Here is a 24,631-nt window from a genome sequence, read left to right on the forward strand (position 1 = left end):
GGAATTCAGAATTTCTTATTTTTAGCTTTATCTCAGAGTTCTTTTCAAGTTGCATCAATCATGAAAGGAGGAAGGCTTACTTGTTGACCAATATTTGAAACAGAAGAGTTAAAAGGAAAAGACTAAAAGAGCATATATTTGTACTGCCTCTAATTAATGATGAGAACTAGATAGTCTTCCTTCTGTTTTTTTTTTTTTCCATTTAAAAAGTTTTAGCGAACACTAAATTAGACACAGAGATTTTTTTGTCCTGATTCTCTGAGGTACTTGATACTCTGAGGTACAGCAGAGGTACTTGTCGAGCCACCAAAGCGTACAGCACTACCCCTGTCTATGAAAAGATCATCCCTGTGAATTGCTTCTGTACTTTTGATAACAATGCTTAAATTTTTAAATAACCACACTGATATAGTTTGTAATTACCACACCTTTATGAATGAAATAAAGGCATCATCTTTTAGTTCTGATACTGTTTGTTGAACTTCACTTTCAATCACATTTGCTAGGATGTACTTGTGTATTCCTCATTGAACCTCAGATTACTCTAATAACAGAGTTACTCTATTTGGAGGTCATTATCATTGCTAATTCTCATGGGTAGGGTCCTAAGCTGTTTGTATTGAAATAGAAATGTATGATTTTCCAAGAACTTCAACTATTTCCTAGGTGGAGCGAAGTCACCAGGAAAGTGGAGTTTTGGGTTCAAATCTTGGAACAGAATGAGAATGGGGAGTACTGCCCTGTAGAGGTGATTCCTGCAAAGGACGTGCCGACGGGTGGGATCTTCCAACTCCGGCAGGTAATGAAATTGCGAATGTTAGCATTGAATTCTTTGGTGTCATAAAGGTTAATATTGGATTCCTTTTAGTGGAAACATCAGTGATGATGAAATCTAGATTGGCCAAGATCATTTCTTCTGTTAAAGTCGTCTCTCACTTCATGTGTATTTTCTTTCATTTAAAAAAAAAATGCTATCTTTAGTATTTAAAACCAACTTCTGTTAAGTTGAAGAAAAAGATAAATAAAGTGACTTAGAATTGAATTGTTGGAAGTAAAAGGAATATATCAAGCAGCATTAGAGCATTTATAAAGATGCAGAGAGTCCGTGTGATATGGTGGGAAGAACAAGCACTGTGGAGTCTAATATGCCAGGGCTCGGTTCCAGCTGTCCCTGGCCTCGCTCTGTATCTGTGAGCAAGTTCAGCACCTTCTGGAATCTTGCCTCAGGTGTGATGTGCAGGGGATGATAACACTAGCCTTGTAGGGTTAGTGTGAGGATTAGAAACTAATTTCTAACGGGTATGCAGAGCCCATTGCTAGAGACTGGGGAGGCGAGAAGTAGGGAGGCCTAAAGCCCACCAGTTCTCTGCTTCTCCATAGACATCAATAGGGTGTCGTAGAATTCAATTCCATTTGGACCCTAACCCACCGAGAGTGAGCCTCAGGCCACAGATTTAAGGGCTCAGAGTTAATTAAGCACATGACCGCCTTCACTTCAGATGCTAGCTGGGGCCCTAGGTCACTTGCCTTTCTGTCTGACTTGGCTATAATCAAGGGTTCCTGCAACTCTCAGGTGGCATGATTTGCTGGTGTGTGTGCTCGAGCTCAGTCGTGTCTGACTCTTTGCAATCCCCCGCCAGGCTCCTCTGTCCGTGGGATTCTCCAATCAAGAATACTGGAGTGCATTGCATTTCCTTCTCTGGGGGATCTTCCTGACCCAGGGGTTGAATTCGTGTCTCTTGCGTTGCAGGCAGGTTCTTTACCGAGCCACTGGGAAAGCCCTAACAACGGACATGTGAAATCAGGGCAGCTAGGTAGATGTGAACACCTGCCAGCAAGAAACCAGTATAGCAAGTGTGTGAGAATTGTCACTTAACTCCAGACAGATGCAGTCTATAGTATCTGTGCTGCAAATGAAAGATGAGAGAGAACATCTTAATAGAATTTACATGTAAGACTTACAAACACTTTTTTGCTATTTACATGAAGTCAATGTTAAGTAGATTATTATATCCTATGATAGTTTACGTACTTTAAAACAATAGTAAAATATTAGAATGGCTCAAGAAAATAAACATTGAAATCATTCAAAGCAAAATATAAGGTTAAAAGCAAAAGAAAGTTTGCTTAAATATTTCAGTTTCTGAATGTCTTGGGAGGAGGAAAATGATAAGCACTTGTTTTCTGACCCTAGTAAATGACTTGTAGCACATTCATTCATGTATGGACAAGGCAGTACAAGCAAAAGGAAATTAGTTTAAATTGTAGTGTGAGATATATACATAAAATAGGATTCAGAAAGGCGTGAAGAACATCTTTTCCTGAACATCTGTTGAAACTATATATATCTACTTTGAATGCCATAGAGATTCATCTCCTGGAAGGCAAGACCAGATAATATTCTGTGGTTTGGTATAAATTGAATATTTAAGTGTTTGTCACACTTCTGGCAGCCTTTATTGAAAGTGATCAAAGGTATTTTGAATTTATCAGAAAAGGCTTTTTTGAAGGATGTGTGTCTTGACTTGGATGGTGAAAGAATCATACCAAGCTGGAAAGGTTCTTCATATATAAATGGCAGAAATAGAGATAGAGGGTGGATTAGGCTCGTTTGTGTAGAACGTAATATATCGAAAGACCTGGAAAGCAGTAACAGAAGGGGTTATATAGGCTTGTGGGCTTCCCTGGTGGCTCAGTGGTAAAGATTCTGCCTGCCAATGCAGGAGACATGGGTTCCATCCCTGGGTTGGGAAGATCCCCTGGAGGAGGAAACGGCAAACCATTCTCTTTGCCTGGGAAATCCCATGGACAGAGAAGCCTGGCAGGCTATAGTCCATGGAGTCGCAAAAGAGTCGGACAGGTGTTGGTGATTAAACAACATCAATAGAGGCTTGTGGCAGCTGGTTAATTCATGGAGGGCCTTGGATGGTAGGCATATTAGAATTTAATATTTTGGTTTGGCCAAAAGGTTCATTCGGAGAAGGCAATGGTACCCCACTCCGGTACTCTAGCCTGGAAAATCCCATGGACGGAGGAGTCTGGTAGGCTTCAGTCTATGAGGTCGCTAAGAGTCGGACACGACTGAGCGACTTCACTTTCACTTTTCACTTTTATGCATTGGAGAAGGAAATGGCAGCCCACTCCAGTGGTCTTGCCTGGAGAATCCCAGGGACAGAGGAGCCCCGTAGGAGGCCGTTTATGGGTCGCACAGAGTCGGACACGACTGAAGCGACTTAGCGGCAGCAGCAAAAGGTTTGTTCAGGTTTTTCTATAACATTGTATGGAAAAACTTGAACATTTTGGCCAACCCAATATTTCCAAGTTGGAACCTACTGTTCTTGAATAGGAAAGTTCCAGAGGAGAACTTAGGAGATTAACCATATGCTAGTTTTGTAGTTTAAAAATGGTGAAATAGCAGTTACAAGAAATTCAGTAGGTTACACGTTCTGTCCAAGGCTTCTCTATGGAACATTAAGCCATTCCTGGGTCTTTTTCCTCCATTGCCCCTCTCCTTTTCCTGTGTCCTTCCCCAAAGTGTAGATACCCTTCACATTGGGGTACACATTCAGAACAGATCACTTTCTGTCTCAGCAAAGTAAAAACAAGAGGTAGCCAATCGAAATGACTAAACTATTTTAGACAATTAAAATGTTTTTTGAGTTACTTTCTTCACAAAATATCTGATACATAGTCCTTGGAAAATATTAAATCAAAGACATCTGCAACCCATCTCTTTCAATCTAGCTTGATAGGATCAATCATTGCCTAAGTTGATTTTCCTGATGATGCAAAACTCTTGGGAATTAAAATCCAATGGAAGAGGGGAAGAGTGACTCAAAATTACATATTCTGATTCTGTTTTTCAAATTCTATTTGACATTCCTAAAATTTATAAGCCAGCTTTGAAATCAGTGATTGGGGGTACTGGGAACTTTCTTTTAAAATGCTACTTCATTGTAAATGTTCAAAATCATGTAGTATTTATTGTGAAAATGTGCTTAAAGAAGGAACAGTGTCTTTCTGATCAGTTGTTTATTTTGCAACTTGGTTTAAAATTATTTTATTGGGCATTAGAATTCAGGATAATGTAATTGTTCTTATTAGTCTGATTACTTACTTTTTAAAGGGGATCTTTATATACTGAGTTTGGTAATCGGCTTTTTTAAAAAGAAGTCTAGTTAACATCTGCCACCATACTCTAACTTATATATCATGTATGTTTTTCTATAGCAATATTTTAATGATTACAGTATATATTTCACTAATATACTATAGATAGTTTATTTCATTAATATACTAGAGCTTGTGTTATGAATATTGTACATTTAATTTACACCTGGTTTTTTGTTATTATTCATAGTGCTGTAAGATTCTTTATGTGCATGTATGATTATTAAAATAGATTCCTAGAAAGTTGAATAGCTGAATCAAGTGAAACTTATTTTTTAAGGCAAACTGCCCTGCAGAAAGCTTTACCAATTTATAGTCCCACCCACTGGTAAGTCACCTCAGTCGTGTCCGACTCTGTGCGACCCCTTAGACGGCAGCCCACCAGGCTCCCCCATCCCTGGGATTCTCCAGGCAAGAACACTGGAGTGGGTTGCCATTTCCTTCTCCAATGCAGGAAAGTGAAGAGTGAAAGTGAAGTCGCTTATTCGTGTCCAACTCTTAGCGACCCCATGGATTGCAGCCTACCAGGCTCCTCCGTCCATGGGATTTTCCAGGCAAAAGTACTGGAGTGGGGTGCCATTGCCTTCTCCACAGTGTCTGTAATTGCCTTTTTCATAAACTTTGGGCAATATTATAAATTGCCTTTCTAAACAATAATTACTAACTTAGTGAAAGTAAAGGTATTTCATGCTTATTTTAATTACTAGTTTAACATTTTATATTATTTTTCCGTTTAGTAAATTGAACATTTTGTATTATCTAGCATTTTGTATTTCCTTGGTTAGAATGTTTTCTTTTAATGTTTTTTTTTTTTCAAAAAATATGTAAACTATAGGTTTGTTCTTGATTAGTTTTTTAATTTGTAATTTACTACTAAATGTGAAAGATACAGTACCTTGAAAGCTAAATGCTTTTCTCAACATTCGCCTGTAGGGGTCTCTCTAAACCCAAATTTTGGAGCTTAGATTCATTTTCAGAAACTCTTAAAAAATTGTGTGTGGTGCAGGGGCAGTCCCGGCGAGTCCAGGTGGAAGTGAAGTCTGTGCAGGAATCTGGGACTCTGCCGCTGATGGAGGAGCGTATCCTGTCGGTCGGCATCGGGTGTGTGAGAGTCAGGGCGCCACGGTCACCAAAGACCCACGAGACCGTTCATGTGAGTCTCAGGACAGCCAACCGGCCAGAGTCTTCGGGAACCTGTCAGAAAACTGCCTTCCATGAACAGTTCTTTTCAGTATTTTGTTTCCTTTGATATCTCTTTTTCTTTTCGTCCTCTTTTTTTAAAACTGTATTGCTTTTGCATAGAATTGCTGCCTCAGACTGTTGGTTGTCCGCGGTCCAGGGCAAGCTGAGGGTTAAAACACCTCGGCCTCCCGGAACTCCTCAGTGCGTGCTAGTCATTAACCCCCTCCCCCCATCACCCACATCTCCCCGGAAACCCCCTACTGGCTTATGAAGACTCTCTGCCAGCAGGTGTTTGATTTCCCCTGGGGAGTAGGACTATAAACCCAGCAGGAAAAGTATTGTACTGGCTCCTGAAAAGGTCAAATGAGTGTTCTTCACTTTCCTGTGAGAAGCTCGAGGTTTCACTCCAACTCCCTGAAAACTGTAAAATCGAGAGTGGGGGTGGAAGCTGGTGGGAGCTCAACAGGCATATTCATAAAATTAGAAAATATAAACTGTAGGGCTAGGTTTGGATTGTGTAGTGTAGCCTGATTCTTGGATAGAAGCTGGTTTCGGCTCTGCATAATATATTTTTCCTTTTAGGAGGAAGAGGAGGACATGGACAGCTACCAGGTAATGAAGCACGGGTTAGCCTCATCAAATTAGCTTGATTAAAGTACTCAATTACAGGTTCTCGAGTCTTGCCATCCTGTCGCTTAATAATTACACAATTAGTTTTGATTCAAGTATTGCTTTTTCTCAAGTTTTAAAACAGAGTCGAGAACCACCCTTTGTGACTGTTATCTCCTTTTCCAAACCTGGGGCTCCCCATCCAGGCCCTTACAGACCCATTTCTTCAGATCCTTTTCCTGTTTCCCCAAAAGAGTGGTCCCAGACTGGGCTCCAGTGAAGCTGCACCCCCGTAGGCGTCTTCAAGCCACGCCCCTAGGTGTCTTCCACACTTTAAGCCAGGTCCCCTTTTCCCATTTCTTGGAGTCATACAGATTTTCTTTCATTTTCTCCCTTGCTTCATTCCATACTCTCCTGCAAGATTTTGTTTATGTCTGATAAGTTTTATTTTGCCAGTCTGGTTAGTCATCATCTAGGACTGTCAGAGCTCTTTGGATCCTGAATATGTCATCCAGTGTCGTCACCCTCATGATTTGGCCTCATTCTAATTGGATAAAAATGTCTGCCTTCCTATAAGTCACTGATAAAAGCCTTGCATCGGAGAGGGTTAAATACAGAGTCCTGTGGCACGACCGTACAGACTTCTTTTAAGCTGATGTTATTCCATGAATCACTGTCCTTTGGATGTGATATTTCATTCGTCCGTAATTTCGCCCAAGTAGATCCATTGCACATTTCTCCATCTTGTCCACAAGAATGTCAGGAGTTATTTGGTTAAGTGCCTTAGTGAAACCCAGATACGCCCAGTCTGCTCAGCATTCCCCTGATCTACCCGTCTCGTAACTTTATTACAGAAGGAAATGAGGTAAGATGGGCGTGTAGTCAGGTGTTGACTGGTAGAGTTTAGTCTGTTGATAACACACTCCCCTCCAGAATCCCACAGAAACAAGGAGAGAAGCATTTACATGATGTACAGAGACTGGTGGAACATGTTGAAGACTATAGTTAAGAAATTTGAAAAGTTCTTATGATGGTTCTAAAGGAGATAAATGTGAGGATTATCAAATAGTATTTGTGATTTTTGTGGGATCTTAGTTTGCAAACCAGGGATCAAACGTGCGTTCCGTCCATTGGAAGGCAGAATCTTAACCACCAGACCACTGGGAAGTCCCAGTATTTGTGACTTTTATCAGCAAAGAGACCTTGCAGATGAGCTCTGCTATACAGATACTTGAAGTTCTGTTCTATCCTTTGAGCCAACAGAAATGCAACTGGTTCTGGATATCAGAGAATGCCCTTTCAGGAATGGTCTTACCATAGGACACATGCTTTAATTTCTGAAAGTTTCTGTTCTTAATAATGGCTGAAGTCAACTTACAGTGATAACAAAAATGTTAGGGTGTAATACTTTACATCTTTGAAGCCTATTAGAGTAAGATGTACTGTCTTGACGACATATTTACTCTAAGTTCCTCTGTTTACTTCCAGGATCGGGATTTAGAGAGACTCCGCAGGAAATGGCTAAATGCATTAACAAAACGTCAGGAGTATTTAGATCAACAACTGCAGAAGCTTGTCAGTAAACATGGTATGAAGAGCAACTGGAATGTTTCCCTTCCCCCACATCAGAGTGTGGTTAATCCCCATTGGCCGTCACAGAAAGGAAAAGTAGATGAACTCACCCATCACGGGAACCGCGAGAGCACAGGAACGGTGCTGATTCGTGTCATATCCTTTCAGAAGGACGGTTCCCTTGTTCTAATGAGGTCTTTGAGTAGGTCTCCCTTCCCCCTCAGTGACGAGGAAGCAGAGTATGTGCAATAAACGCTGTCCCGCAGACATAACCAAGGAAGAGGCCAGCATTTCTTGGTTTCTGGTCTAGAAGCCCCTGAACCGTCTGACTCTCAAGATCATTTCTGTTCTGTTCCTCTGTGGCCTTTGATGAACTGAAGGTGGCCCCTCAGTGAGAGCACACCAGCCCCGCCAGCCGGTAGTCAGTATTTTATCATGAGCAAATTTTCATCAGGAACTGGGGAAGTCATAAGTTGCTGGTGAACCCCCATCAGCCAGTACCTGGCATATACAGAGCGTACACAGGAGGAGGAAGTGGGCTACCTGTGTTTGATCCTGATTCCTAATGTTCTAGATAAGACAGAGGATGATGCTGACCGTGAAGCTCAGCTCCTAGAGATGAGGCTGACTCTGACGGAGGAGAGGAACGCAGTCATGGTCCCCTCGGCCGGCAGTGGGATTCCAGGGGCCCCGGCAGAATGGTATGGTGCAGCCATCTGTCTTCCAACATTCTCGGTGCTCCCAGGGCTGCCCACTTCCACTGTGAATGTTGCCTCTGCTTTGATTAATGGATGAGTCATAGCATATGGGGAAAAAAATTGTCTGAATTAGAGGAAGTGTTAAATTATTTTCATGAGTTGGAATAACTGTGCCCTAAAACTGTGTTTTATTAAGTAATATTGTTATTGGCCCAAGTAATTAAGATTTCTGAGAATCTAAATCAATATTTAGTACCGTCGCATTTAGCATTAAAAAAAATAGTTAATATGTTAATTACTTGGGTCATTCCCTTAAAAGACTGTTCACTCCTAATAAAATTGCATCTCAAGGAGTTTTTGATTTTGGTGCTGGCCTAAACTTAACTGTCAGCAGATATTCTGTGCCACTTTATAGAAATTAAAAATATTGAATTAAGCCACATGGGGCCCTTAGATATATAACTTTGTAAGAAGGTACATTTAAACAAGGGAGCTTCAACTTCAGTTTTAAACAGGTACATGTGTCTCCTGAGTTCTGGTGTCAGAGTGTATGATAATTTACACGAGAGCACCGGAGAGAAGAAAGAGTGGTGATAGTCAAGTCTTTGTGGCACCTCTCATGTGAAATTATAGCAAATGCAGTACCCAGCATTATTATCGGTTGACCTCTAATAGCTCTTAATATATGAAAGCTGAGATACAAAGCATTGGCTTGGCCAAAAAGTTACTTTGGGTTTGTTATAACATCTTATGAAAACCCAAATGAACTTTTTGGCCAAGCCAATACATGCCACCGAGAAAGGCTGCTTTGTTTGAGATGCTGTTGTCCCTTATGTTTCAGGACCCCCGTTCCTGGGATGGAAACGCACATTCCTGTCATATTCCTTGACTTAAATGGTAAGTGAGGAAGTCCCTTCTGAAGGCTTTCCTCTGAAAACTTCATGTCTGAGGAACACCTGCTGTTGTTCAGTCACTAAGTTGTGTCCAACTCTTTAGCGACCCCATGGGCTGCAGCCCGCCAGGCTCCTCCGTCCGTGGGATTTCCCAGGCTAGAATACTGGAGTGGTTTGCCATTTCCTTCGCCAGGGAATCCTGCCAACCCAGGGATCGAATACGTGTCTCCTGCACTGGCAGGCAGGTTCTTTACCCCTGAGCCTCTTGGGAAGCCCAAGTAACATTTAGATTCTAACCAGGTATGCAGATAGGCAGTTCTGCAGGCCTGAGGTTCAGGTCCATTTTATGTGTGCAAAAAGACTCTAATACCTCAACAGAGAATGAATTTCCTGTAAGCTTAATGTTTTTATAACAGTGATAGGTATGTTTCATCGCGATGTGTTCTCTCCCTTCAATTTAGGATGGTAGTAATGTTTTCCTGCACTTAATTCTCAGGAAGAGACTTCTCTCCAGAAATGACTAATAACTAGCGATGCTCGTGTAGCGTGTTTTCTTTTGTCTGGTGTCTTCTTAGCGTTATCTAATGAATTTGTCACTTTTTCTGTGAGTTCTTGTGCCATCCATCCATGCATCACTCCCCCCGCCCCTGCACCTTTTAAAAATTACTGTCATTTTTTTCACTCTTGTGAAATATTTTGGATACAGCTCCATTTTACATATATTGTGTCTGAGGAGAGAAACTGAAAATGAAAAGGTAAGATTAAAGAGCTAAAAATAATTTAAAAGTCAGCATTTAAATGCCAAAGACATCTGCAGAAGAACCGTGTATTAAAATGAACTATCCTAAACAGACAAGCGTGGATGCCCTCCTAGTTTTCTTTCACCCTGAGAGTGTGTTTCAGCATCTCAGGTATTTAGTGTCCTGTACCATTTGGCTTGGACTTAGCTGGTGACTCAGCAGTAAAGAACCCACCTGCCAGTATGGAAACCCAGGTTCAATCCCTGGGTCAGGACAATCTCCTAGAGGAGGAAACGACAACCCACTCCAGTATTCTTCCCTTGAAAATCCCATGGACAGATGAACTTGGCGGGCTACAGTCCATGGGGTCACAGTCTGATGGCCTAGCAACTGCATGCATGCACCATTTGGCTTACTTGGATGCGTGGGTGATGTTTACATACGCAGGGAGTCAGAGAAGAACACTTAGCCACTTGCACTCTCTGTCCACCCGTCGGGGTTTTAAGGTCTTGCCACGGTACTTTATCCTGCCTTGTTCTCTTGAGCCTTGAAGACTGAAGGCAACTCTGTCCTGTCCTTACAGTAGGTTCCTAGATGGGTGAGGGGTGTGTATGTGTGTGCAGGAGGGCTAGAAAGTAGAAAAGAACAAGCTTAAAGAAGACCTAGCAGTATGGATATTCCAAGACAGGAGAAGCACCCTGTTCAGCCTTATGTCTGTTCTTGGTCCACGAAGCCCATGTCCTAGAAAAGAGACTTTCGATGCTCACCCCCAAGCTTAGATGGATGGGGAATTGGGAGGGTCAGGCTTGGACAGGAATAATCAGGGGACCACAGGGCAACCATTCCGTTGCCAGCTCATGTAGCCAGTAGATTTGGTTTGTTAAATTTACCTGTCAGATCATTGGAATCACTCTCATTGTCATGTCTTCAGTGCACTGAAAGACGGGGAATTGGGGTTATAATCCTATCCTTAACATTTATGGGTTGACCTTGAGTAACCTCTTGGGTTTCTTGGCTTCCATTGCTTTCCATGCAAAATAAGGCACGGAGGCAGGCAATTGGATTGAGAGAATTTTCCAGTGGCGTCTCCCATCTCAGATGTGTGAACTGTTTAATGGTCATCCTCTGTGTCATGTAAGATTTCAGAGCCAAAAGCAAATGAAATTTGAGGCAGGAGAATTCTGCTACTAAGCACATTGAAATGTAGCTGTTAGGGGTTATCCTTTAAAGTGATCTCCGTATTTAATGGAACTCCTCCGCTTTTAGCTGATGATTTCAGCTCTCAGGATAATCTCGATGACCCCGAAGCCGGTGGATGGGATGCTACCCTCACTGGGGAAGAAGAGGACGAGTTCTTTGAGCTGCAGATCGTCAGACAGCATGACGGAGAGGTAAATAAAGTGTAACTCGGGAAGACTGGGTGAAAAGTAGTTCCTTAAACCTTTCCCCAGGCCTTTGGGAACAATCAGCAAAGTTATCATTTCAGTGCCTCCATTTCTCAAGAAATATAAACAAAAATCTTAATTGTGATTTCCGCGAAGAACGGAACCAGTTCCAGAAGGAAAGGACCAATCAGATTATGCCCATTCACTGTGACACGGCTCTTCCTGGTAAAGGATCTCTGTTAGTATTAGCAGTTCAGATCAGCAGTGGTCCACTCTCTGGGGAAATGCTCCTGACATACATGGAGGCAAAACAGCACGATGTTTGGCACTGACTTTGAAATGCTTTAGTAAAGACTTGTGAATAAGGGGGAAAAGGACTAGACGAAGCCAGATGAAAATGTTTCAGTCTGAGTGATTAAGCAGGGCTTAGTTTCTAATTCTGAGTATATTGGAAAAATAATGAAAGATTTTAAGGAAGAAAAGCCAGTGCAATACTTAGAAGGACATACCAACACTTAGCGTTATTCAGAGATGCAAAGCTTGAACTGGGGTGTGTTCTGTAAAAACAGTAAAACGTTCTGTAAAACAGTGGGCCTGCACCCTTCTTTAATAAGCCAGTGTCATGAATGGCAAAGAAAGGCTAGGAACCAGCCTAGATGAAAGTGGACTAAAAGGACAGGACAGCTAAATGTAGTTTGAGGTCCCAGATCAGAACTGCTGAAACATCTGCGTATGGACTCTGTATTATTTAATAGTATTGTATTGGTGTTACATTTCCTGAATATGATCATTGTTCTATGGTTAAGTCGGAGGAGGTCCTTGCTCTAAAAAGATACTTGCTGGGACTTTCCTGATGGTCCAGTGGTTCAAATCTTGCCTTCCAATGCAAAGGGTGGAGGTTCGATCCCTGGTCGTGGAACTAAGATCCCACATGCCTCGGGGCCAAAAATCCAAAACATCAAACCAATGTAATATTGTAACAAATTCAGTAAAGACTTTAAAATTGGCCCACATCAAAAAATCTTAAAAAAAAGAAAAAAGATACTTGCTAGAGTGTTCAGGGATAAAGAATTACACGTCTGTAACTTACTCTAAAGTACTTCAGCAAAAAAAACACCTGAAAACAACAGCAATATTGAGTGTGTATGTGTTAGAAAGAGGAAAAAAGGGAAGATATTCACAGTTGATGAATTTGTATGGGAGAAACACAGGAGTTCATTATACTAAATTTACAGCTTTCCATTTGAGTATTTTTCAAAGTAAATTCATTTTTGCTGCCAACCAGGAGCATCCTGCTCTGTACCCGCCCAGGTAGGTACCTGAGGCCACATCCCCGGGTTCTGTGGTCTCCCAGGTCATGCTGCAGGCAGCACTGCCCTCGTGACTGGTCTGCTCCCCTTCGGCCAAGCCAAGACGTTTCCTTGTGAGGTTCTGTGTTTTAGGAGGAGGAGGTGACTCCGTCCTTCCCATCTTCTCCGCAGGTGAAAGCGGAAGCCTCCTGGGACTCCGCTGTGCACGGCTGCCCTCAGCTGAGTAAAGGCACCCCCGTGGACGAACGGGTGTTTCTCATCGTGCGGGTGACGGTCCAGCTCAGCCATCCAGCCGACATGCAGCTGGTATTGCGCAAGCGCATTTGTGTTAACGTTCACGGCCGGCAGGTGGGTCACTGACGCTCATTGAAGAGGTGACTTTGAGTCTGACGTAAGGGCGGGGCAGTGGAAGGATCGCTCTGGCCTCTGACCCCACAGTCTCTGTGGCCCTCTGAGCTTTTCTCCTCCAGGCGACTGTGGCTGTCCCGTGCCCGTGCTTGCTTCAGTCCCGGAGCCCTTCAGCCTGACTGCCTCCTAGATGGCACTGGACTGTTACCCTGAATCTTTATGACTCCACAGTCACAGCTCTCAGCCCTTCTTGTGGGTGCCACAGAGCCCTGTCAAGGCAAAGTTCACTGTTTTGTCTTTGACTTTCCACCTGGTTCTGATAAGATGAGAAGTTCACTGCCGATGAGCTGTTGTTTGTGCTCCTCACCCTTGGTTTTCCATGCTTTCCTTTCCGTTCTGCTGGTTCACTGATTCATGTATTTGGAGAGAGTCCTCTGCCAAGCTTTGGAGTAAAAAGATGAATGAGAAATAGCCTGTGTCCTTAAAGAGCCCGTGTCCATTGGCCCGTGAGTGTGTATAAACAGGGGCCGGTCTTCCGTGGTGGTGGCACCGCTGTGCAGATGCTCGCCACGGCAGCGGTACAAGAGCAGTCAGGGAGGAGGGGAGGGGGACATGCAGCTGCTCCGCTGCGGACAGGGGCGGTTGGCAGGCAGAGAAGGACTTTTTGGCTGCTCCCCAGAGAGGAGGAAATACACGTGCAGAGATGGTGAGGGAGGAATGGGCGTGGCAGGCTTGGGGACCATGAGAAGCATAGTCTGATGGTCAGAGTGTTCTGCAGAGGCCATGACCACGCCTGTCCACACAGTTGCAGCGAGATTATGAAGGACCTGGTGCCACATGAACCAGTTTAGTAGAAAACTTCTAGATAAGAATAGAAAGTACTTCTCATATTGGTTTTGCAAAGATAGGATTTGAGAGGTTGAGTCTAGGGATTCTTCTCAATATACTGGCTAAAACCAGACAGATGAAAGTAAATCTTCTCATTTAGAAGAGTACAGTCATGGTTGACAGAGTCCTAGATGTAATCTCTACCCCTAAAAATTAATCTTTAGTTCTAAATGTCACACTGATATCAATCTTTGAATGAAGACGGGCCGTAATGCTGTTAAAATTCAGCTCTTTGGCTTGGCGCTCCAGCATCAGGACATATAGGTCATGGGGTAGCTGCTGATGTACGTGCTGTGTCTCCCATTCACTCTTTTTTGAGAAATCTTTGAGGAATTGGAAAAAGACACGTTGCCCGAACTAGGGGTTCTGGCTGCCAGGTGCTGAGACTGGCCTGGTTCAACTACCAGCCCCCACAGAAATTTTAATAGAAAGGTGTGTTGTGAAGTCACCAGGTTTCTTCTATTTTTTTTCTTTTTTTAATTAATTTTTAAAATTTTTAGACGTGAGAAGTTGCTGCACTCCCCCCTGGTTAAAATGCTTTGATATCAAACTGAAATTGAGATGGTTCATTAACTAAAATTTGCTTTTCTGTAGTGAGAGCAGAGACTTCCTCATGACCCTAATACATGCAAGTTAGCTTCAGTGATTCCCTACAATTGGTAGATGCAAGGGGATGGGGTGGGGAGTGGGGATGGGTCTTAGTGTTCAGTGGGGACAGAGTCTCAGCTTAGGAAGATGAAGAATTAGGGAAATGGATGATGGTAAGACATGGATTGTGCAACAAGGTGAATATTGCATAGTGCCATTGAACTGTGCAGTTAAATATGGTTAAAGTAGCACGTTTTATGTAACTTGTACCAAATTAAAAAACATTTAATAAAACAATAATTTCATACAAATAGAAAACAGAAAAGTAAGATAATGGCAGCTCCCTCACCTCCTCCTACCACTCATTAAAAGAAAACAAACTGTAGCTGTACTTTGACCAGTGTAATTGGTAATGGTTCAGCCTTGCAAGGCTGGAGTCAAGAGTGAAGGGATGAAATATATGCATTCTAAGAGGCTCTTGCATTCTTAGATGCTAAAATGTTCTTAAAAATTAACTAAAGATCACTTAATTATTATTAAATAAGTTTGTGAAAATACATACCTCTGAGACCAAACAGCTTTTTGTCTGTTCTGTTTGGGTTTTTGTGTTTTTTGAAAAACCTATATCCTACTTTGCTTTTGCATGGGGAAAGAGGTTCAGTGTTGGTTTAATATTCTCTCTCCTCCTTATCTTTATTCACCAATTGTATTCTGCCCTCATCCCTGCTCTCTTCAACCTCTACAGGATGTTCAGTCTTAGCAGCATCTTCAAATGAGTCATCTATGCATTAATTCAACAGTTCAATTCAAAGCGTGCAGAGAGCGCAGTCAGCATAAACAGTGACCATGCACTCTTAAATCATTCTCCGTAACGACCCTGCTTTGGTCAAGAATTTAATGCCTGAACTTGTCAATATTCATAGTGCAAGATGTCCATCGTGCTGGGAAAAAAAAGGATTAAGAGTCACCAGCCTTTCTTTACATTTTAGTTAGAAGGTCATTTTATTGTGTAGAAGTCAACAGTCTTTTTCTGTAGCCTTTTTAAAGCAGAGTTGAACCAGATGCCTAACGTGGTTCCAGAGTTTAGGATCTGCACTTTTCATGTATTCGGTCTGGTAAATGCAAGCATCATATAAGTGGGTTTGTTTGGGGGCACTAAGAACAAGTTGAGGAACCTGTATGTAGTGATTTGGGTTTTGACTTACATTGCAAATAATGTTCTTTTTCTTTTTGGCTAGCATGAATATGGTGTCTTTTATGTTGCCTCTTTGTTAATGAAAACTCAGTTTTTGAGATGGGAAGCCATATCTTCTCTTTTGTTTTTCTCTAGGGTTTTGCTCAGAGTCTCCTCAAAAAGATGTCACATCGAAGTTCTATTCCAGGCTGTGGAGTGACTTTTGAAATTGTCTCCAATATTCCAGAGGTGAAGGATCATATGAAATTGGAATTTACTAAGAGTAAACATGTAACAAGAGCTAACTCCCTGAAAAGTCACCTACCTAAGAAATACCATGAAAATGTGTATATACAAAAGTGCTGTAGGCTTGTAGAGGAATTTTGTAATCGTAACTTGATTCATAGCACAATGTGTGTGCACATGTAATACTTCTGTGGGCTTAAAAGGTTCTGGTTTTAGTCTTTTGTTAAAGAAGAGTCTTTTGAAAAGCAAATCAGCAGCATTTTACTCATAGAAGAGGATATAACCTTAAAGGGAGACAATACAGCATAATACAGAGTTCCAGGGTAACATATTGGAATCAGACAGAAATCTTGTTTCTGTCACCTCTTAGTGAAGTGAACTTGGGTAAGTTACTTTGAGCCTAAGTTTTTTCATTTATCAAACTGGGTTAGTAATACCTCCTATACAGAGTTGTTTTTTAAGGATTAAATGAGACAGTATACACAAATTGTACACATGTTAAAGAGTAAATTGTAATTGCTATTATAGTTAGCAATAGTATTACTATTAAATACTAATGGGGTAGTATTTTTTATACTTTTAATTATTAATTACTATTAAATACTAATAAATAGTATTTATTACTGTTTTTTTTTTTGAGCTAATTGAGATGTGCATAGAAATGAAACAGATGGAGCTGAAAATACCCATGACAGGCGCTTGCTAGAGAATGTAGTTTATATGCTTCCTAGTACTTATTCCCTGATTTAGACAGATTTGTTCACCTGGTTATTGGCACACCTAGTAACCAGGCCTTCCTTACCGGGATAGGAGAAGTGAGGGGTCTAAGGAAAGGACTCTGACAAAGTGAGGAAGAGTGGTTCCCTCCGTCATCTTGACTATGGAGCACTGGGGAGTGAGTGGGGAGGTCCAGGCTGTGTTGCCCTTGGGGGTGGAAAATGGGACTGGGACCCTGGGGTGAGGACTCCCACCTACGCACACCGTCTCCCGTGCCTTCATACTCTTCATTCAGGGGCTCAGTGTCTGTCGATCGATTCTGCTGAGTATTTGAACAGTAGATGGACAGTATATATTTGAAGACAGATCAGGTTTTGGAAGACTGAGACGATTACACAGTACTTGGGCTTCATTTTAGAGTTCTTTTATTGCAGAGTGCTTTTGCTCTCAAATAATGTCAAATAGTGACTAAATTCTTCCCTGGCTCTTCAAAGTATTAGGCTTACAAGGCAAATATTAACTGTTTGATTGTTTAATTTTGAACCTGCCGAAACTTTAAAAATTGAACCCCTTTTCGAGTTAGACTAGCTGCAAAATCTTGGGTCTGTAATAGGTTGCTCTTTGTATGCTTGGAGGAGCCTGGTAGGCTGCAGTCCATGGGGTCGCTGAGGGTCAGATACGACTGAGTGACTTCACTTTCACTTTTCACTTTTGTGCACTGGAGAAGGAAATGGGAACCCACTCCAGTGTTCTTGCCTGGAGAATCCCAGGGACGGGGGAGCCTGGTGGGCTGCCAAGTATGGGGTCGCAGAGAGTCAGACATGACCGAAGTGACTTAGCAGCAGCAGCAGCCAGAGGTTTACTGTTTATTCTTTGTATCTGAATGCTTTCTCTCTTTTTCCAGTTGTTTCAGATCTTAACTCTATAAATGGTTTGAATGCAGTTGAGAAACACAATGCAATGAACCACCCTTATCTCCCTTCATCTTTCTTCCCCTCCTTCCTTCTCATTTGCAGTTTCCTTTTTCTCTTTAACAGGGCATTTATTCTTCAGGTGACACGGTTTTCAAAGGGCAGAAGTGTGCAGTAATCAGCGGAAAGATAAACAGACGGCCTCACGTGATGGGGCTACCTGTTAATAATTTGCTAAACGACTAAGTTGGCAAGTGTTAGGGTCACATTATCAATTCCTGATGATAAAAAGGAAAAAATGAGACTTAAAGCCTACAGTGTAAGGATTTGTTATTTATTTAAAAATAAGCTTCTTAAAAGCTGTGTTTCATCATGAAGAAGCTGGGAAAGGTCTTTGTGTTTCATGTTACAGAGGCCATGAGGACTCAGTAGCAAAAAGAAGTGGTTATAGACCAGAGAGCAACAGGAGATGGTTTTGCCTTTCTTTTTCTTCTTCCCGTTTTGTTTTTGTAAAGCAGCTAGAATGCTTTCATTGCTAATGGGGGTATAAAACGATACATTCACTGGCTGTTTATTATCAAGTTAAATAGACATCTACCCCATCACCCAGTAACTCCACTTATAGGCCCTTATCCAAGAGAAATGAAAACATGTATCCATAAAGATTTACGTAAGAATATTCAAAGCTGCTTAATTCAAAACAACCTAAAGCTGGAAGCAACCCTAACATCCATCAACAGAGGAATGGGTAAATAAAGTATGGCTTATCCATACTGTGGAATATTACTCAAGCATGCAAAGCAATGAACTACATGATGACCAGATCTCTTGAGTCACTATGTTACGTGAACAGCCACATGCGGAAGGGTATAATTCCATTTTTGTGAACTTCTGAAACAGGCAAAACTAATCTGTGGTGAAAGAACTGATCTTTCCTTAGGGGAGGGAAGGAGTTGAACTTTGTGAAGTAATGGAAATGTTTTATATCTTGACAGGGATGTGGATAACGTGGGTAAATATGTTTCTTTAAAACTCAGAGACCTTGTCTCTCGGAAAACCAAGATATGTCTGTTCCCATCAGATACCAGAAAGTATTCCATGTCCAGTGGTGAACAGAATACTCTCATCAGGAGTCAGGAGACCTAAGTTCTAGTCTTGCCTCTCTTGCTAATTATGTGGCCTTCCTCTTTCCTTGTCTGTAAAACAAGAATGATTCCTAGGCCCAAATGAATTACTGTAGGAGAGAAAAGTTTTGTGAACTTAAGCTGGCTTCTGAATTTTTCCATATTTTATCTGTTCTAAGGCTTATGTTAATTAAAAAAAAAGTCTTGAAGTTAGACTGTGTCTTAAAATTGATGCTGTCTTAAATTTAATTGGCCGAGTTTTTCTTTTTTTTTCCTCCTTAGTAATATATAAAATGATATTCTCTTAAAGTTGATGGCATCTTAAGATGCAGTGGCATTTAGATACATTCAGTTCAGTTCAGTCGCTCAGTTGTGTTCTACTCTTTGTGACCCCACGGACTGCAGCATGCCAGGCTTTCCTGTCCATCAGCAACTCCCGGAGCTTCCTCAAACTCATGTCCATTGAGTCAGTGACGCCATCCAACCATCTCATCCTCTGTTGTCCCCTTCTCCTCCTGCCTTCAGTCTTTCCCAGCATCAGGGTCTTTTCCAATGAGTCAGTTCTTTGCATCAGGTGGCCAAAGTATTAGAGTTTCAGTTTTAGCATCTGTCCTTCCAATGAATATTCAGGACTGATTTCCTTTAGGATTGACTGGTTTGCTCTCCTTGCAGTCCAAAGGGCTCTCAAATGAGTCTTCTCCAACACCACAGTTCAAAAGCATCAATTCTTCAGCGCTCAGCTTGCTTTATAGTCCACCTCTCAGGTACATTCATGATTACTGGAAAAACCATAGCTTTGACTAGACAGACCTTTGTTGGCAAAGTAATGTCTTTGCTTTTTAATATGCTGTCTAGATTGGTCATATCTTTTCTTCCAAGGAGCAAGCGCCTATCAATTTCATGGCTGCAATCACCATCTGCAGTGATTTTGGAGCCCCCCAAAATCAAGTCTGTCACTGTTTCCATTGTTTCCCCATCTCTTTGCCTTGAAGTGATGGGACCAGATGCCATGATCTTAGTTTTCTGAATGTTGAGTTTTAAGCCAACTTTTTCACTCTCCTCTTTCACTTTCATCAAGAGGCTCTTTAGTTCTTCTTTGCTTTTTGCCATAAGGGTGGTGTCATCTGCATATCTGAGGTTATTGTATTTCTCCTGGCAATCTTGATTCCAGCTGGTTCTCCATCCAGCCCAGCATTTCTTATGATGTACTCTGCATATAAGTTAAATAAGCAGGGTGACAGTATACAGCCTTGACGTACTCCTTTCCTGATTTGAACCAGTCTGTTGTTTTTGTCCAGTTCTAAGTTTTGCTTCTTGACCTGCATACAGATTTCTCAGGAGGCAGGTCAGGTGGTTTGGTATTCCCATTTCTAAGAATTTTCCAGTTTGTTGTGATCCACACAGTCAAACGCTTTGGTGTAGTCAATAAAGCAGGAATAGATGTTTTTCTGGAACTCTCTTGCTTTTTCGATGATCCAACAGATGTTGGCAGTTTGATCTCTGGTTCCTCTGCCTTTTCTAAATCCAGTTTGAACATCTGGGAGTTCTTGGATTATATACTGTTGAAGCCTGGCTTTGAGAATTTTGAGCATTACTTTGCTAGCATGTGAGATGAGTGCAATTATGCAGTATTTTGATCGGTTTTTGGTATTGCCTTTCTTTGGGACTGGAATGAAAACTGACCTTTTCCAGTCCTGTGGCCACTGCTGAATTTTCCAAATTTTCTGGCATATTGAGTGTAGCACTTTCACAGCATCATCTTTGAGGACTTGAAAGAGCTCAACTGGAATTTCATCACCTCCACTAGCTTTGTTCATAGTGATGCTTCCTAAGGCCCGCTTGACTTCACATTCCAGGATGTCTGGCTCCAGGTGAGTGATCACACCATCGTGGTTATCTGGGTCATGAAGATCTTTTTTGTATAGTTCTTCTCTGTATTCTTGCCACCTCTTCTTAATATCTTCTGCTTCTGTTAGGTCCATACCATTTCTGTCCTTTATTGAGCCCATCTTTGCGTGAAATGTTCCCTTGGTATCTCTGATGTTTTTGAAGAGATCTCTAGTCTTTCCCATTCTATTGTTTTCCTCTATATCTTTGCATTGATCACTGAGGAAGGCTTTCTTATCTCTCCTTGGTATTCTTTGGAACTCTGCTTTCAAATGGGTATATCTTTCCTTTTCTCCTTTGCCTTTTGCTTCTCTTCTTTTCACAGCTATTTGTAGAGTCTCAGACAACCATTTTGCCTTTTTGCATTTCTTTTTCTTGGGGATGGTGTTGATTCCTGTCTCCTGTACAATGTCACAAACCTCCGTCCATAGTTCTTTAGGCACTCTTGTCTATCAGATCTAATTCCTTGGGTCTATTTGTCACTTCACTGTATAATTGTAAGGGATTCGATTTAGGTCATACCTGAATGGTCTAGTGGTTTTCCCTACTTTCTTCAATTTACGTCTTAATTTTGTAATAAGGAATTCATGATCTGAGCCACAGTCAGCTCCCAGTCTTGTTTTTGCTGACTGTATAGAACTTCTCCTCCTTTGGCTGCAAAGAATATAATCAATATGATATCGGTATTGACCATCTGGTGATGTCCATGTGTAGAGTCTTCTCTTGTGTCGTTGGAAGAGGGTGTTTGCTATGACTGGTGGACTGGACTAAATGTTCGGTTTTACCATATGATGGTATGTAAAACCCCAAGCAAACTTATTGGCCAGCCCAGTGTATTTTGCAGTTTTTGATGATGTTACAACAAAATTCACAAGTAAGGGATCTGATTTTTTCCCAAGAAGAGTGGTTTGTTATGAGCCACATGAGCTTGAGAGATCTGATTAATTACGTTAACAAAATCCCTCCCGTGACATGCATACATCCCATTTATATGCCTGGACCAGCTGTGTCCATGGAGCTGGGCAAGGGAGAATATGCCTGGGGGCTTCTCTGCTTGGTCGGCTTCCAGTCTTGGGCCTCTGTCTGCAGAGTTGGGGATTGGACTATGTGGAGAGTCCATGGGAGGCTGCTTATTGAAAGGGTTGCAATCTCGCCTTTCTTCCCACTCTTACCCTTCATCCCTATGTCTGCCTCCTGCGAGGGTCCAGCTGTCACCTCAGCTCCTTAGTCCTCCCTCTGGCCCCTCAAGATGTGTTCCTAAAGTACTGTTGTGGTCAGGTTTTCAGCTTGTTCCCCAGATCCTTTCTAACCAGGAGTGTGTTGGTTCACAATGGAAGTGCAGGAGAGGACAGATTTGTTGAAAACGTGCCGTGTTTCAACTGCTCTGGTTTAGCCTTTCGAGTGACCCCAGCCAGCACGTATTCCGTGATTTCTGTGGGAAAATGCATTTTGAGTTCCAAGAGCTGACTTTAAAATGGAACTGGGAATACATCCCATTTGTTCGTTCGGTACGCTTTGTGGATTCGTATAGATAAGATGCCTCTGTAGCATTTTCTTCTGCAAGGTACTTAGTTTTAATGTATAACTTTCCATTCTCCAGGATGCTCAGGGAGTAGAGGAACGAGAAACGTTAGCAAGGATGGCAGCTAACGTGGAAAACACGGCGTCTGCCGACTCAGAAGCGTACATCGAGAAATACCTCAGGAGCGTGCTGGCGGTGGAGAATCTCCTCACGTTAGACCGCCTTCGCCAGGTCAGCTGATGGGGACAGGGCAGGGTGCCAGCCCAGCTCAACCCAGGGTTTGACTTTCCGCAATTCACAGTATTGTGACGTCTAATATTTGAAACCTCTTAAGTGGAGCATATTGATTTACATTAAACTTGCCGGGTGAGTCTTCGAAGATACAAAAATGACATTTGGAAGTTACTTTTTCCAAGACCCTAAACGGTAGCTAGTTGCCTGGACAGTGCTGTGCTGTGTGCTCGGTCGCGTCTGACTCTCTGCGACGCCATGGACTGCAGCCGCCAGGTTCTTCTGCCCATGGGGATTCTCCAGGCAAGAATACTGGTGTGGATTGCCATGCCCTCCTCCAGGGGGTCGTCCCAGCCCAGGGAATCGAACCCAGGTCTCCCACAGTGCAGGCGGATTCTTTACTGACTGAGCCAGTGGTGGAAGGAAATATATCACTCTTGCTGGTTAAGAAGTATTTTACAAATTCCTTGACACTGGACAGTCGCCAAAGAAAAATGTAGGCCTGAGGCAGACTGTTGTGTCCTTTCTTGGCCTCCACAGCCTCAGAGTGGATCTCTAAGAGGGAAAACAGAGGTGCCAGCCATAAACCCAAGGCTCAGAGAAGCTCTAAACATCAGTTTACGTAGCTATGTTGAAACTTTTAGAAAGGTTTAAAGTTACTAATTTAGTGTGTGCCAGGTCTTAGTTGTGGCCTGTGGGTCTAGTTCCCTGACCGGGGATCGAACCTGGACCCCGCTATGGGAGCACAGAGTCTTAGACACTGTGGACTACCAGGGAAGTCCCAAACTTTTTTTTTAATAAACAAAAATACTAATGAAACATAAAAGTGAATGGTCTGCTTTTCATAATTTTTTCTCCTGGGACTCACTTGTGGCCAGCTTCAGGGGAGCCATCAGTAGATAAGGAAAGGAATGAACCACATAACCTGTCAGCTGCTTAATTACCTTTGAATATTCCACAGTGACAGTAATTGGGTCATTCTGTTGTATGAAGTAACAGCTGTCATTTAAAGAACCAGGGGACTTCCCTGGCAGTCCAGTGGTTAGGACTATGTGCTTCCGCTACAGGGGGCATGGGTTTGATCCCTGGTCAGGGAACTAAGATCCCACAAGCTGTGTGGCATGACCACACCACTCCAGTAAGTAAAGAGCTTGGAATATGTCCACAGCTCAAAGCCTGCTTTAGACTCTGTTGCTCTGGAAGTGTGTGTCTCATGCGTGCTTTTCCTCTGTGTTTTCTCTGACCCACAGGAAGTTGCCGTGAAGGAACAGTTGACGGGAAAAGGGAAGCTGAGCAGGAGGAGCATCAGCTCTCCTAATGTGAACAGAGTGAGTGCGTGGGACCCCAGCCTGTGCTCAGCCCAGGACCTGCTTTTGCTCCTCCTCTTTCCTTGGGTAACTCCTTTCCATCCTTTAAGTCTCATCTCGGGTATCATTTCCTCCTCTGCACTGACTGTAGTTCTCACTTCGCTACCCCGTAGCATCGTTGCAGCCCTCCATCTCTGACCTTCCTAATGTTACACGGTAAGCATCCGTGTAAGTCCCTCTGGATTTGCTTCTCATTTATCTTCATACCTCGGGTGCCTGGCACAGTGACTGTGTCAGGTGAGCAAAGCTAGCGTAGTGCCTGGGGAAAGCCGTTTGAATTTTCTAGCCCGAACTTAATTACTTTCAGGTTGAGGAGAAGTCTGGACCTTGTTTATAAACTCAGTTGCTCAAAGGTCATCCAGGGAGCATAAGTGAGTGAGTCAGGTTTGCTCTGCCACGGTGTCATAAGTTTGTTGTTGTGTTTTAAAACATAGATAAAATTTACATGAATATGAAGCTTACAAATAATTCTTCGCATGAATATGAAGCTTACAAATAATTCTTCACAAAGAAATAATGCTTGAAACCCTGTGATTTATCTCTACTTTCCTTACTTTTGATAAAGAGGTGGATGTGAGAAATAGTACACTGTTGTCTGAACTTCACACCAAGGGAAACCATGGTATAAATGTTGAAATAAAGAGTAGCTGACCCTTAACCCTGGTGTTGGAGAGATCCCAGTGACAGACAGGACAGGATGGGTGTCAGGCTGGAGGGCACAGGTGGCTCCCTGAGACTGAGTGATGTCACTGGTGATCTCAGACGGAAAGATTGGGAACATTCTCAGACAGTAAAAAAAAAAACCTCCCTTTAACTCAGATAAATATCTTCTCACTCCTTCAGAAAATGAAGTACTAAGATGCACTGAATGATGTACTAAAATCTCTGTATGTGCAGAGATTTTGTACTTAGAATCCTATGATTTAAAATAAGTAGTTTCTGTGTATACATTTACTGCAGTACCCAGAGAAAGGAGTCGTCAGATCAGGACACGATAAGGTAACCAGTGGGCTTCCCTGGTGGCTCAGTGGTAAAGGACCTGCCTGCCAATCAGGAGACCTGGGTTCAG

General features: G+C 42.3%; 1 protein-coding gene across 8 annotated transcripts in view; it reads left to right on the top strand.

Annotated features, from left to right (window-relative positions):
* The window catches only part of KIF13B (kinesin family member 13B), a 209,474-nt gene that overhangs the window by 138,657 nt on the left and 46,186 nt on the right, over positions 1-24,631 (top strand). For all 8 annotated transcript variants that reach the window (XM_086414759.1, XM_086414760.1, XM_086414763.1 and 5 more), the window contains 11 exons: positions 667-799; positions 5,177-5,323; positions 5,935-5,964; positions 7,450-7,549; positions 8,108-8,234; positions 9,073-9,128; positions 11,131-11,255; positions 12,731-12,907; positions 15,714-15,806; positions 22,043-22,195; positions 23,446-23,523. In XM_086414759.1, coding sequence (XP_086270885.1) covers positions 667-799; positions 5,177-5,323; positions 5,935-5,964; positions 7,450-7,549; positions 8,108-8,234; positions 9,073-9,128; positions 11,131-11,255; positions 12,731-12,907; positions 15,714-15,806; positions 22,043-22,195; positions 23,446-23,523 — 1,219 coding nt within the window. The remainder of the gene's footprint in view (positions 1-666; positions 800-5,176; positions 5,324-5,934; positions 5,965-7,449; positions 7,550-8,107; positions 8,235-9,072; positions 9,129-11,130; positions 11,256-12,730; positions 12,908-15,713; positions 15,807-22,042; positions 22,196-23,445; positions 23,524-24,631) is intronic.

Source organism: Bos grunniens, chromosome 8 (genome assembly GCF_055505025.1).
Source record: "Bos grunniens cultivar Pamir isolate PY7600 chromosome 8, Bosgru_T2T1.0, whole genome shotgun sequence".
Classification (NCBI taxonomy): Eukaryota; Metazoa; Chordata; class Mammalia; order Artiodactyla; family Bovidae; genus Bos; species Bos grunniens.